General features: G+C 41.8%; 2 protein-coding genes across 2 annotated transcripts in view; one reads left to right on the forward strand and one right to left on the reverse strand.

Annotated features, from left to right (window-relative positions):
* The window catches only part of LOC124171574 (probable G-protein coupled receptor CG31760), a 382,345-nt gene that overhangs the window by 299,772 nt on the left and 67,494 nt on the right, over positions 1–15,079 (forward strand). The gene's annotated exons all lie outside the window — the stretch shown is intronic.
* LOC124170629 lies at positions 10,823–11,389 on the reverse strand. Its single transcript, XM_046549472.1, has one exon. The coding sequence runs from the start codon at positions 11,387–11,389 to the stop codon at positions 10,823–10,825; it is 567 nt and encodes a 188-aa protein (XP_046405428.1).

The following is a 15,079-nucleotide window of genomic DNA, read 5'->3' on the forward strand; positions in this document are numbered from 1 at the left end:
GAATTTTGCTAAGTTTAAGAGTTTGAATTATTTAAACAATTATTCATATTTAGTATTGCTGTTTATGTCTTCAAAGTTTTTTATTTATATGTGGTATTTAATGGCTCTACTGCTCTGTTTTTACATTATCCTGCCATCTTATGGTTACGCCAGCGCTATAAATTCGTACGAAATGAATATAATTAAACTAATTTTAATTTAGTTCAAAGCATAATTTAATGTCATTACACTAATCACTTTTACATTCACAAAAATTCCATCTCTGATATTTTATACAGATACCGAATTTTCTAGTGCAGGGGTCTACAATTTACTAGGCCACGAGGGCCACATTCCACGTTCCGAATCGCCCCGCGCGCGGCCGCGGGCCGGAAAGCAAATTTTCCGATGACTGAAGTATTCGGTACCAACGTCTACTGAAGAATCCGGTGGCTTATTTCTTATTTACGAGCAGTTGAAGGCGACTTTGACGTGCAGTAAAGTGCTGTAATGCTCCTATCGGCGTATCACAGAGTTAAACGAGCGAGAATCGCGCGCTACTAGAAACGAGTGCGCGGGCCGGATGAAAGCCCTCCGCGGGCCGTATTTTGTTCTAGTGTGTTCAATACAAAAATTATTAAGGTATTTACAATAGGACTACTTTCCTCCTTTGGAACAAAAAGTTCTTCGTTCAAGCACCCAATGGCTCCATTCTACAATGGTAGATGCTGCTATTGTCGCTCGGTGGGAACCACGTAATAATCGTGATTTAATCCGTCAGACTTAGGTGAATATTCGCATTTTGTCTCTATATTACAGTTTGAATGTATTGAGCACAAGACAGCATACTCTCAGCGTAAATTTTCAGTGTTTGCTGGATAATTCTTCTGACGGAAAAGTCTTCTAAAGATTGATCCGCTGTAGATGAACCAAATAAAACGAAACTTGTCCTTAAACCTCTAAGTCCTTCTGCAATGAAGTCTACGAATCGAACCTACGCAGTCGTAACTGGGGAATGATTATGTGCAGCACTCCAGTGTGAAACACACGTTCTTTTGGCAATCTTTAATATCCCAATGAACTCCTTTCGCGACAAAAAATGTAAGTCCTTTGCACAAGGCAGAAGAAATAACTGTCTGATATATTTGTAGCGAGTGAAATGGCGCTAAAAATAAAAAAATAACCGTCAGCCATCTGATGGATGCGGCACGATAGACGAAAACCAAGGTTAATGAAATATTCTAGTTCAGATTTGCGTGAATATTCTAAATGCTTTTTCAAATAACAAAAACTGATGAATAAAGGGTTAAAAATGTGTTTTCCCTTATGCATCTACATAACACCCACCAAGCCGCCTCAATAGACGTGTGGCACAGGTTTTTAGGACACTGATTAAAGTACTTCATTGTTCAGGGGCAAACGAATTCCCATGCCTATCCGTTCGGGAAAATACCTCTCTTTATTTCTTTATTTCTGCCGGACCTGTAAATATAGTAGTTTCTTATGCAATGTTTTCCGAGTCGCTCTGAAAGATTAATATTCTCAATTGCTCAGCAATCTAAGCCTAGCACGCAGTCATAGCGCCCAGCCTAGCATATTCTACTTGTAACTCAATAAAAATGTTTACCTAAATACGGTAACCTAGGTAAAACTAACTCAAATTTATGTTAACGAGTGGCCTCGCGTGGGGCATGCACACTGCGATCCCTCACTCCCCCCCCATGCCTGTGCATTGCATTGCACATGCACAGGAATGGGGGGTGAGGTATCGCGGGAAAGTGGCAACACCCTCGCCATAAGATCGTGACACCGTTTACTCATCCGCGAAAGAGTTAGAAAGCCGTTAAATATTTCGACACGAATATCTCGAGAGGTAGGCGACAGATCGTAAAACGGAAAATCGTGTCTCTTTCTTTACATTGTGAATTAACACAGCCAGCAATTTAAAAAAAATTGGTAAACGAGCCTATTTTAAGATGATATCGAAAGTTTTGATCAAGTAATGCGCCGAGGATCGTGGCAGATGGGTGGAGAGTGGTGCGTCTTCTTAACAGGCATGGCCGAAACAAAGGCTAAGGAGGGCGTTTGGGCGATTTCCTTCCGCCGATTGTAGTCCGTCTCTTGAGAGACACCTGTGGAGCCCAGCAACAGGTCGCGCCCCTCTCCTCCGACCACGTGGCCTCCGCTCTCAACCAACGGGGTCATTTTAAACGATTCCCCATTTGACCACTGCCGCCACCACCGCCATTATAAACGGGCTCATATTCATTGGCGATTAAATTTTTATACTTAGTGTTTAAACTTAATATCTCCGTAAGTACTTACAGCTTTGTAGCAATGCACTCTTTAGGCAGGGAGTATTTATGTAGTCTTCGATTGGGGTGCAATTACTTTCGTTACTAATCTGGTGCCTCATAGAGTCCACATGCCCCCCCCAATTTCCCGCACCCCCTCACCCTCAGCTCACGAGAATGACAACGGAAAATCCTCCACTCGGCCATCCTCTATGCCGCTGCACTTTTATATGAATTTGCAAAAGTCGCCACTCGCCTCACTGATAGCAGAGCGATTCGAATTTCAATTCGTTCGTTTTACCTCGATGCTTTCTTTCAGATAAAATTTTCACATTTAAACACTTTTAAACGCTGAGAAGGTCATCCTCTATGATCTCAGAAATTTCCTTTACGATTAATGACATAGGTCACTTGATGAAGCAATACGTTGGAAATGAAACCGGGGGAGTGATTGTGACGCGTCGTCCCAAGGTGCGATTAACAGAGTATATTTTAACGTACCGGTATCCAGTGAAAATGAGAATTAACGAGAAAATCTCTCCTTCACTTGAATTCGTTTCGTGCAATTCCACAATGGCGTCGTATATGCCTCATTCACATTACGATTGATCCAGCGATAGTCGGAACTATCTTGCATTTACACGACGATGGTTAAAATCTGTGCTGCACTCTAGTACTGACATCTAAAGTGAACGGGAAATTGACGGTTAGCAAAGCTGTTGAGGTATGCAGTGACAAGGTATTACTGTGTTCAACATGTATTTACCAAATAATTTTTCTCCCGCCCATATTCTTCCTTCTTAGGACAAATCCATGAAAAAATAGAGCTTCACGATCTTTTTGTCTTTCTCTTGTCGCTTCCTTTTCCGGTCTCCCAGCGCCTAACCATCGCAAAGTGGCAACGTTCGGAACTAAGTGAACTATTGTCAGGACATGCATTCACACGGCTAGTTCGGCCAACTATCGTTAGGACGATCCCTCGGACAATCGTAATGTGAACGAGGCATTACTAAGACCCGAAATCGATATTGATCAAAAGAGTTCTAAAGATGACTGGTGACGACGAAACAAATGTTCCCAATTCAGTCATTATCTCGCGCGTTTGAAACTATAGAAGGTGAAAGTTGGCGGCCGATTGTCATGAGTTGGTAGCGTCCTAGAGTTGTGGGTCGATCGCTCGTTTGCGGGAAACTGTTCGTTGTGGGAAGGAATCGCTCGCAACAGTGTGAGCAGAGCTGAATCACACGAGGCCCGTGCACGTGGCTGAGGAGCAGCGGCCATCCAATGGCCGTGAGCGTTGACGTCGACAAATCAACGCTTTGTGCCGCACTGAGCGCTCACCTCTGCTCACTAACCAAGTGAGCGCTTTAAAGTTGTAGGACTGAGCGAAGTGACGTCACGACACTGAGCAGTCGCCAATTTATTACAAAAAACCTGCCAACTTCCGATCGGTAAGAAGCACAAGGGAGGAAAACAAGTGAGAGTGTTTCTGCGTACCGTCGCATCCGGTGCGTTCCCACCGAGGGATCACGACGTCATGATCAGTGAGCAGAGTGCGGGTGAAGGCAGCCAATGGTCCAGGGGCCTAACTCACTCTGGCTACAGCCAACGCGATTTGGAGAAAAGATTGGCAAACGCTGCATGGATTCTTATTACTTATGAAAAATTGTAGAAATTTCCTTCCTCGTGGGATTTTTCTTTCTTCTCTTTAGAAACATTAAATCATGGTTTCGCTAGTCGTAGGACCCGCCCGCCTCTGTGACGGAGCGGAATTCTCCATCCCTACCCACTCCCAGGAGGCGTTGTCGGGCTCCTATCGCGGCGGCGCCTCCCTCCTTTCTCCTTCCATGTCCTCCCCCTTCCGTGAAGCGGAGGTAAAGAGCAAGAGCTTGCGGACCCTGTCCCGGGAGTGTAACCCCGGGAGCCCGCCCTGGAGTCTCGTTTCCATGGTATGGATTCGTATTCTCATTTTCATTCGCTAGCTATTTAGCTACAAATGCTTCGCTTCGTATCTCTAGAGACGAAAAAATTATTCTCGTTCTTAATGGCGAGCATATAGCGAACGTAAACATTCGCCTAGAGCGAATTTCGCTAGTGACGACAATAAAATCACTCTAGCGGCTGAGCGAAAGAATTGAAGAGAGACAGACTCGTGATTTTACCATCACTTTACACCATTCTTGCGTTGTATTTTTAACCCCAATGAGTTAAATTGTTATTTACATGTTTGGCATGCAACCTGTGTGTTTTTTACTCGCCATGTCATTCTATATAATAAACGGGATTAAAAATGGATTTGTATTTGAATGAACCGCGAAGCTTTTGTTTGATAAGTTTATTGTGTTATCCTGGGAGTTATTCTGAGCCTTATTAATGTGTTACAAACTTGAGAAATCTTGTTGTTTCGGTTCTTAATGCTCGTGGATGTATCTTCGGAAACAATAGGAAAGAGACTGACGGGAGTTTTACCATATAAGAGCGTTACTTTTTATACCCGACGCAGTGGTGTAGTGGATAGAGTGGCTATCTGATTATCTTAAGGTCATTAGGTATATTCACCCCATAGTCACTTTTTCTCTCCACTACAAGAAAGAGGTTCGCATACTACGCTATTTATCTTCACCAGCTAGTCACTTGAAGTTGTCAAAATATTTTCTATTTACATGAAAATCTCTTATCAGTTGTTCAGCTCTTATTAAGACTCACTGAATTTCACTGGTAGGCTTAAAAATCATGTCTGGCATTACTTTACGACACTGTGCAGTCGCCAATTTATTACAAACAGCATGCCAACTTCCGATCGCTAAGAAGCACAAGGGAGGAAAACAAGTGAGAGTTATTTTGCGTGTTGTCGCATTCGGCACGTTTCCACGGAGGGATCATGACGTCATGATCAGTGAGCAGAGTGTGGGCAGGGAAGCACCCTATGGCCCAGGGTGCTTTCACCACCCCGGGTCTTCGCTTCGAGTTGCCTTGGCGAAGCGAAGACCCGGGCGAAAGGAGAACGAGAATATTACATGATAGTATGAGTCTCTTCATTTCTTGAAGTCTATCAAAATCGACGATAAAACAGAACTGGTGGACGACCCCGATTGAATTGTGTGAATGCCGATGGCGACAATGCAGAGAAAAGTAAATGCACGTTGACGCTTGCTCTGCGGTGGGCAAATTTCTGTGGGTAGTGCCGGGCTTTGCGTCCCTGCAACACGTTGGGATTGTGGCCCTATTGTTGGGAATAGGCGTCTTTTGATAGCGTAGCACATAATGGAACGCGAATAGCTCTTGTTCGGTTAGACGCTGGGCGATTTGAATTGATCACATTTCACTTGAAATTAACCGATGCAAATTATAATCGTAAATATACATGGTCACAGCTTGCCAGGTGGAAAACGCAGCTATTCAGATAGGATGTTAGAGCAGCATAGATACTGCATCAATAATATTAGGATAATAATGGCGTTAACATAGTAGAATATAGTTCCTTGAAAAAATCCATTATAGGAAATAGTTTGTCCCGAAATCTTAGTGCAATTGGGTGAAAAAAGACCAGCGATGACTCTGATTTGTTGCATAGCGCTTTACAGAGCGTAAACGTGGGCACTGAGGGAGTAGGATGAGAAGAGGCGGTTGAATTGTGGCATTTGAGGAGAACGTTAGGTGGACGGAGGGAAGAAAGAAGCAAAGGGCAGGGATTGGACGAGGAGAGGACACTGCTGGCAGAGATAAGGATTAGCTATCCCAAACAGCGGATTACTTTGCTTGTCACCACAATGGTCGCACGCATCCAAAGATTCCCCCGATCACCGTAGTGGATTTTCTTGTTTGGGTAATGAAGAATGCGTTATGTGTGTGCGGATTACTCTAAGACGCCTGGCGAATATCTCATACCACTTATCGACCATGATGGAGAGGTAATGCAGTAGTAGTATGTAATAAGCATATATTTCTTTTCGAAAGTATATGCAAATAATTCACAGAAAACCAGCTAATTTAATCACCCAAGCTAATTTTAACTTGGGAAGAGATTGCCATCCCTTGCAAATTAACTAACAACACTGCAATGATATTTCTCAACTTACATGTCAGAGCATCTGAGTTGAACAATATTTGCTCGTTTACGAAACATGGAAAAGCAATGAAGAATGATTTCGTACTTTCTCGGCGAATGGACTTAGTGAAGAGTTCTCGGGATCGCCACCGGGTCAGGAACTCCATATATGCCGACGTTTCGATGTCCGACTCGGTCATCGTCCTCAGGGCTGTGAATGATTCATTCACATGAAATCATATATGGAGTTCCTGACCCGGTGGCGATCCCGAGAACTCTTCATTATGGAAAAGCAATGTTTCTACGCATGTCATCTTAATTTTTTTCGCTGTTTTCTTCCCCGTGAATTTATGATGACTTTTAGTGGTTAAGTTAGCTTATACTGCCAGAAATTGAACGCTTTACGCCACCCAGAACCACATTTCCAAGACTAAAAGCATAACTTTGAACACTTTCACGTTTGATAAATACTGAACAGTCGGAAAAACCGCGGGCTAACCGGTAATAAAACTTTTCGGAGTCACCCGGAAGTTCGCACAAAATGGGAAATTTCAATTTGGAGAAATTCATATGCCATCTCCAAGAATCGAACCGGGATCGCATGAATGCATGTGGGGTACTGTAATCACTAAGAGTACACGTTTTTTCTCATGAATTATGAATTTATATATTTGTTACTGGAATTTTTCAATTTCAATCATGATTGAATACCATTGAAATAAATTTTCCAAAAATTGTAATTTTTCCATCTCATGAAACTCTTTAACTACACACTCTACAGAGAAAAATGATGACCTTTTTTGGCAAATTCTTTTGTTTTAATTTCGCGGGCCTATATTATTTCCGAAGAGGTCCTGTTTTTCGAGTTATCTCCAATAAGGAAAACGTATAAGAGTCACATTTAAAAGAGCTCACCCCTCAGGGCTAGAGGCTAGAGGCGGATACTTAATGAGGCTACTAGAGAACCAGTGTGCAAAATTTGCGACTTCACTAGTTTTTTATCGGATCGGCCATGTTCGACGCTTGCTAACGGGATTATTTGATTGACCCATGATGAAGGGTCTCCAAAAGCTAACCAATGATGGACCGATACAACATTTGTCCACAAATTATGAAGGTATTGCAAAAGGCTGCGCCTTACAAGCTATGTGAATATTTATCCTTAAAATTATATCAGGGGACATGCGCAATTTTGGGGAAAATTAAAGTCAATGCCCGTTCCTCGTTTTATTAATTCTTACCTGCAAATTTGTCACTATTAAAAAGCGTTATTACTTTCGGGACTTCTCGCCGCGTAAATTTTTGGGTGACCCCATGTATCCCGACCGCTTCCTCAATTCAATCTGCTAAGACAGGAATAATTCTTGAGGTGCGTGTAGGTGCTGCCTGTGGCGAGAGGGAGGAGGCGAAGACGGAGGGAGGGCGGGGAAAAGGGACACTGACACGCTGGGGCCTCCCGAACATTCACTCCGCTAAAGAGCACAAAAAGTCTTTTATCACCTTAGGAAGCATCAGTGAATATTGTCCATTCAACTTCATCATTTTCTACCATTGGTGTGACCATGGTGACACTATGACGTAGGACCTTACACAATTAGGGAATACGTACTACAAAGACGGAATTAATCGAGAGCCAGTCATTGCTAACCCATAGCGGAAAACGGAGGTGAACTCGTTGTCATTTTGGTGACAATTATAATTTAAATTTTAATAAGTAAATTCAAGGACCATATGCAAAAACTAAAGCATGAACGGCCGATTTTACGATTATTGTCATATTTTTCATAGTTTGGGACTCTGTCAGGATATGATTTCCGATGAAATTTTTATTGACACCAATATATTTGGATCCGAAAGATATTTTTTTGAGCCTGCATGGGAATAAGAAGTAACAACTTCAGCTTCTCAGTCAACTTTTCGTGGCGTGACTTTCTTGGCTTGTGATTCGCGCCATGACACTCATGGTGCGTCTTTGAAAATAATTTTATTTTGCAAACTCGAGTTTGCTTTCTGTTGATCTTTATAGTGTTCCAGGTCCAAGGCGAATGTGCAGGGAGGTGAAGCATTGCTCCACCGCCCACCTCCCTCTCAGTCTTTGGAGGAAGGAAATATTCACGCTCTCTAGCAGTCTCCATTTCAAAAATGTTTTCATTCCTTATGGGTCTCGTGAAGAATAAGCTGAGCGAGTTTCAGTAGTCTTATCCCTTTCCTATAACTTAGAGAACTTTCTTTTTGGAAAAATGTTATTTTTGAGTTTTTCGCGAAAATCCTCGCGTGAGCATTGAAATAGGGAGACACTTATCGGCCATAGAAAATTTTAACTTTCTTGGCAACTGAAATTATTTTACTTGCTGTTTCCTCCACAGGAAATCTCCTCAACTAAACTCAGAGGGTTATGCGATTTTAAACACTTGTTTTTGTGTGATAATGAGAATTGCAGAGCCAGGCGGAATTTTCTGAGTAATTGGAACTCCATATTTTCAGAGTTGTTGTTGCGTTATTTTTCCGACGTCAGATTCTGTGTTAGAAAGAGGCCATATTTATTATACTGACATGAGTGCACAATTAAAGCTAAAATCGTCAGGTAAAGAACAATCACCTACTGTGTTATATTATAATTATATCGTTCAAGGAGGACTGAGGAATTTTCCGTGCTGCTCCAGAATTACTCTTTAGGTAATAACAAACCTCTTTCACTTTTTTGACATACTTTTAAACCTTTAAAAGACTTATGATTGTTCTATATTTCATTTCATGAAAATTACATAATTATTTGATGCATTGAGCTGGAGTGGAGTCGTGTCGTAGTAAAGATGAAGACATGTCTCTTCATTAACGTTGACTTTCTCATGCTGATATTTTTCCTCAAACGTTTTAGACGCCAATCTAAATCGATCACTATGGATATTAAAATTACGAAAAATATAACTTGGAGAAGTTATTTCGTAACATTTCTCCATTACTTCACTATTGGGTGGGTATTTTGAATTTACATCGAACGCCCTGGGAATCGTGCGCATCGTAATTTTCACGGGATAGTAGACGGTGTCCTGAGCCTTTTCTGGGAATCACTGAATTACGTATATTTATTGCGTGTTTTATGGGTTAATGTGTGGATTTCTATGGCTTAAAATATTTGCAATTTTGCTTATCAAATAGTTAAAGGTTTTTGTTTGGAAAAAATATCTCGGACTAACCAGCCATGAACTGTGGTCACGTGCTGAAAGGGCGACGATTCCCGGTTTACGACCGACTTCGGTATCGGTGGGATGAAGTCCTACCAGCCACAAAAGATGTCGCGGATTCTAATTCCGCCTGGGTAGATAGACCCTATCCTGGATTTTCGTGTGCATTTAATTGTTAAATTAATAAAAACACGATTTAAAAGGCCAATGGTGATGCTTTCGATGGTACAGGAATAAATAAATATTAAAAATTCCGCAGGTAAAACTGAAAGGACCGGTTTTTTTTCACTTTTTCGTAACGTGATTATACTGACGATAAATATTACACCGCATTTAAAAGAGGTCTATTAGTAACATTTGAAAATAAAATTATCAAGCTTTGTAGTTTCCACACAATAGGGTTGTTCACCAATTTTTTACTGCCTTAAATGAAAGTACACATCGAGGGGATACCAGTGGCAGTTTCAGTACTTTTCTATTCAAAAATTTAATCCTAAAAAGACCAAGCGAAAAGTATGGAATACGAGGACCGGCTCAAACGCTCCGAAAGGGCACGATGGTTGCCAAATGCTAGCTGACGTCACGCACAGTGAACTTCTCGCGGGACCCGTCAACCCCGTCAACAAACCTGTGATCCTGCGTCAGCGAAGAAAAAATGAGGGTGGCAATGGATGAAATTAGGAAGGTGTATAAATATTGCTTCGTAAATCGACCACAATAAGAAATCCGGGAAAACGTTTTATTGCGGTGCCTCTTCATTCACATGTGCGAAGGAAATGGTTCACTGCAGCAAGGCGAGTTGACCAAAAATCAACGGCAAGACATCGTATTATTGCTGTGAAGATCGTTTTAATGTTAATGTTAAATATATACTAAATGACATTGTTACATATAATAATTGGAATGTCAGCTAACGTGATTTATTGTTTTACTTGCGGTCTTCCAAAATAAGTCGATCGGACGAAAACAATTAAAATTTCAGTTATTTGAAGGGAAATAATTTGCAAAATGTGAAGAATAAATGTTTATGCTACTGCTCAATGATCACCGAAGTTAATTAAATGTATCTTCTGATTAATTTACGTCATTGATTTGCTCTCCAGAACATTTAAGACTGCCACCTGAGACATTTTCATCACTATCATGAAAATTAAATTAAATGACAGCTTGGAGAGATTAGGGGACCAATTCCAAATCAGTGAGACAAGAGTTTCTATTACCCACACAACTTCACCTCTTATTTCACATTGCTTTAAAAATTTAATATTTTTTCCGAAGCATAACAAATTTGCTCTATCTTTGTCTTTTCGAGCCAATTACAGAAATGTACAGCCTATAATTGACTGTTGAAGTGGTTTCGGGTTTCCCACCGGTTGAGGTTTGATCGCCTTGTTCCTCTGTAGCGCACGGATGGCGGCTCGCTGGTTTCTGCTGATGTTTGCTTTGGGTGGTTTGGCCCTCTTCAGGGCCATGGAAATTTCCACCCTCACCTCTTCCGCTGGGTCAAGGGGAAGTTTTCTTACGGCAGGTTCAACACCACCAATGATATCACAATATGGTATTATTCTCGGAGCTGGAGCGAAGTTGAGTCCCTTGGATAGGACTAAGAGGGTGGGCTCTTCAATACTCTGGTTACTGAGGTTGATCAGCAGCCTTTTTGGGTCAGGAGGCAGAGTCGTCGTCAGGTTGTTAAATTTATTTTTTTGTATCCCGGTGACTTTGAGAAGGAGTAACTCCCCCATGGCTGTCGTAGCTCGGTCAATATACTCCCAATCCAACGGAGAGAGCGTGGCTGCCAGGCGAAGGTGGAGCCCCTTCAGGGTTTCAGCGCATTGCTCCAGGCGATTTCTCTTGTCGCGGATGAGTTCACGAACAATGGCCATACTAGCACGTTTTAGTTCCGTCAGCTGACAAGGTCTCTAGTAAATTTCTGCCAGCTGACAAGGGAAACGCTACCGTCTTGATGAAATCTGAAGATTACCACCAAAAAATACTGGATATTCTACGGGGCCAGGCATACCGGAAAATTCCCCGCGAGCCTACAGACTCCGTCACCCGGAAAACGATCGCTTTGACCAAGAGTTGCAGCCTTCCCACGGACACCGCCAAGAATCTGCATCCTCCAGCACCCGCACCTCCAAGACTCTACGTTTTGCCAAAGATCCACAAGGTGGTCTCTGAGGCCTCTGAGGCCTCAGAGGCCTCTGGATTATATAGATTGGCCTCTGAGGCCAATCGTATGCGCCATTGGATCACCCACCTATAACCTCGCGAAATTTCTCACGGGCATCTTATCACCACATGTAGGCCACTGTGATCACAACATCAAGTATTCATCAGAGTTTGTGAAGACTCTAGGAAGATATCCAACTTGGAGAAGACGACATAATGATAAACCTTGACGTAGTGTCTCTGTTTACCCGAGTGCCTCTACGAGATACGCTGCGTCTGCTGGAATTCAAGTTTGAAAGTGACACGGTGAAACTTTTTATCACGCATTAACGAATATATATTACAAATAAGACGGAAAATTCTAGGAGCAAGCCGACGGAGTGGCCATGGGATCACCACTCTCCCCGCTAATTGCAAACTTCTTCATGCAGGATTTCGAGGAAAAGGCTCTCGCCACTGCCCCCCTGCGGCCAAAATGATTTTTTCCGGTACGTAGATGATACCTTCATCGTTTGGCCACACGGACCGGATACTCTCAACCATTTTTTACATGCTTTTCTTTTCAACCACAATCAAAAGCCGTTTCTCACCACGGCATCCAAAATTTAAGCACGGCTCGGGTAACGGCGTTTACTGAAAGCCTACGATCAGCGAAGTAACTGTGTGTGATGTCAGAGCCATTCGAGCCTGACTTCCGCCGGAACTGGCCGTTTCAAAACAGCTCAGATTTCATCGGAGCATAAAAATAAATGTAATCCACCTATTGCAGAAGTTTTTTCACCAATGTGAATTACTAACCAATACTCACCACTAGCATCTACTTAACTGGGTAATTTATTTTGGAGTTAAAAGCTCAAGTTTTAAAACAAGTCGCGTCGCGAAAAAATGCAGTCTATGACCGGTCGAGCGGGAATTATACGAAATTCTCGAGAAGTGATTTCCCCTCATTTCATATGCATGTATCATGTAATTTTCACGCTAAATCATTACTATCAACATCATCTTTGGTCAAGAGTCCGCCGACTGTTTTGACGCAGCTCTCCACGCAATTCTTTCTTTATCACTTTCACATCCTTCTTAACATGTTCTACGTGTTTTATGCGAGGCTTTCCATTTTTCCATCTACTTGTCCCCAGACGATCGTCTCCATCACGTCTCAAGATAAGGTCACTGAGTCTTCTAATGAAGGCTTTCGCGAGCCTTCTCTCCCACTCTTCTTCATACTAAATGATGCCCTTTACTCATAAATAAGCATCTGTGTTTGGAGCAATGGACCACACCCTGAATAGAGAGGAAGCATGCCATTTTATGGAGAGGAAATTTTGCACGGGTCGAGGCGAGGCCAAGTGTCGTGCGTCCGGTGTGCGGCAGTTTTGCGACATACTTCGCTGTGATTTGACCCCACCACATGCCTTCCATCTCGGACTCATTGTTCTCAAAATTTGATAATGTAATTTATGCACCTACCCCAATGAAATATCACCACCAACGATTCATTTCTTTCGAGGAAGGAACCGCGCCCTCGCCGTGACCGTGCGGAGTCCCTCGAAAGTGACTCAATGCGCGAAAATCCCACGGACGGAAAATCAGTTGCCTGGACCAAAACTTGGCGGAGGTTGAAGATCATTACAAAGCAATTGGAGTTTGAAAAGGATTCCTGACCCCTTCTAATGCCCAACGGTGAACGCCTTCCGGCCAGAATTCAAATCTTCGCTACTTAAGAGTGAGACACGCGTTATTCTATTCATAGTCATTTTATTGATAAGGGAGGAAAAGCGAAGCGTGGAGTGAGCGTGACTCGGAAGCGACATTTTTCGGAAGGAACAAATCATTCTGAACATAGACTGCATCAAATCTGAACTGTGGATCAAGGAATCCGCTCGTAAAAATTAGATTACGGTTTCATTGACGTGTCGAGTAAGTATTGTCAAAATGTCTTCCACCTGAAACACATTTAGTGTGATTCAAAGCTTGGGTGGAGTAGGAGCATTAAATGGCGAAAGACAAGTATTCTTTCGTGAAACTATGTAAATACCGGAATAAATACAGTTTCGATGATTTAATTTATTACAATGATTCATTTTGACGGCACAATAAATATAAAGAGGCACGATTGTTTCTGAATGATTTGCTTTCACAAATGCTATTCCGATTGACATGCTATCACTTGGGCTTGGGTCCATGGGCTTGTGCGACTATAATTGTGCAAACTCAGAAAAGTCGAACTTGGCCAAGGTGAGGAAAAAGCTCTCTGCTTTGACTGGGTATAGTTTAGTAAAATCTGTGCACATGATTACTATCAATTTCCTCGATGGTCTTTGATTAATTAATAGCATGGGTTTGTTCGGAGGCAAGGTCTAGCCACTCAACTCTCATATCCAACTGACCTTCAGGTTGAGCGGGTATAATCGAAGTTTTCTCTTTAATTACTTATTTTTCATCAACGCGCCTGTTTATTATTGATCACTCATTAATATCAACATTCAATGGAAGCATTTTGGAGGGAATTTGTGAATGCAGAGAAACCACTCGAGCGTTTGAATACATTTTGCGCCCACGTTTGCTAAAGGGCACTTCGCAAAACAAGTGGGAAAATAAACTGCGGATTCGTAATTTTTACCACGCTATTCATTGATTAATTTATATGTAATTATGTATTTATTAATATTAATTATTTTTAACCATGGTCATGATAAATTTTTAATTTGGTGTAGCTGGTTAAAAAATTCCTTTAACACTAGGAGGACGGCAAGGGTCATTTGACCCATTTTCAGAATTCAAACGAATTTTTCTCCTATTAAAATATTTTTTAAATTTTGAAACTTTTTCACTTTCTTAATTTTGGCCTAAATTTTGATAAATTAGCGTAAATTTAACCATAATGTTTTTTGTTTTAATTTTTACGGCAGGTTATTCCTAGAAGGACGGCTGGGGGTCGCTTGACCCACAACTTGTTTTCGCAATATTTGGTGTTATTTTTGTGATATAATCAGTAAGACGCTAGTTTGGTAGGTTATATGCTTGTTGTTTACCCAGCAAGTACCCGGTTCAATGCCGGTTTCGTACCGTGGGTTTCTACCTGAAAACCTATTTCAAAACCTAGGCATAGAATCTTTTGCATTCAATTTAGCTCGTAGTCAAGCACTGAGGGCAGATAAATTTTGTTTGGTTTCTGAAATTTGATTTCTGGAGACAACAATTTTGCCAATAATTCTCCAGTCTCCTACAATCCAGGTAAAAGAATAACAGCTGATGAACAGCTCTATCCAATGAAATGCAGGTGGCCTTTTATACAGAATATGCCAAAGAAACCGGACAAATTTGGAATCTAGCACTGGGTTTTAACATATGTGAAATCAAAATACTCTAAATGCATTTCTTTATTGTGGAAAAGATGAATA

Source organism: Ischnura elegans, chromosome X (genome assembly GCF_921293095.1).
Source record: "Ischnura elegans chromosome X, ioIscEleg1.1, whole genome shotgun sequence".
NCBI classification, from domain to species: Eukaryota; Metazoa; Arthropoda; class Insecta; order Odonata; family Coenagrionidae; genus Ischnura; species Ischnura elegans.

Coding starts and splice junctions, on each gene's coding strand:
- LOC124170629 (XM_046549472.1), bottom strand. CDS start 11,389: ATGGCCATTGTTCGTGAACTCATCCGCGACAAGAGAAATCGCCTGGAG.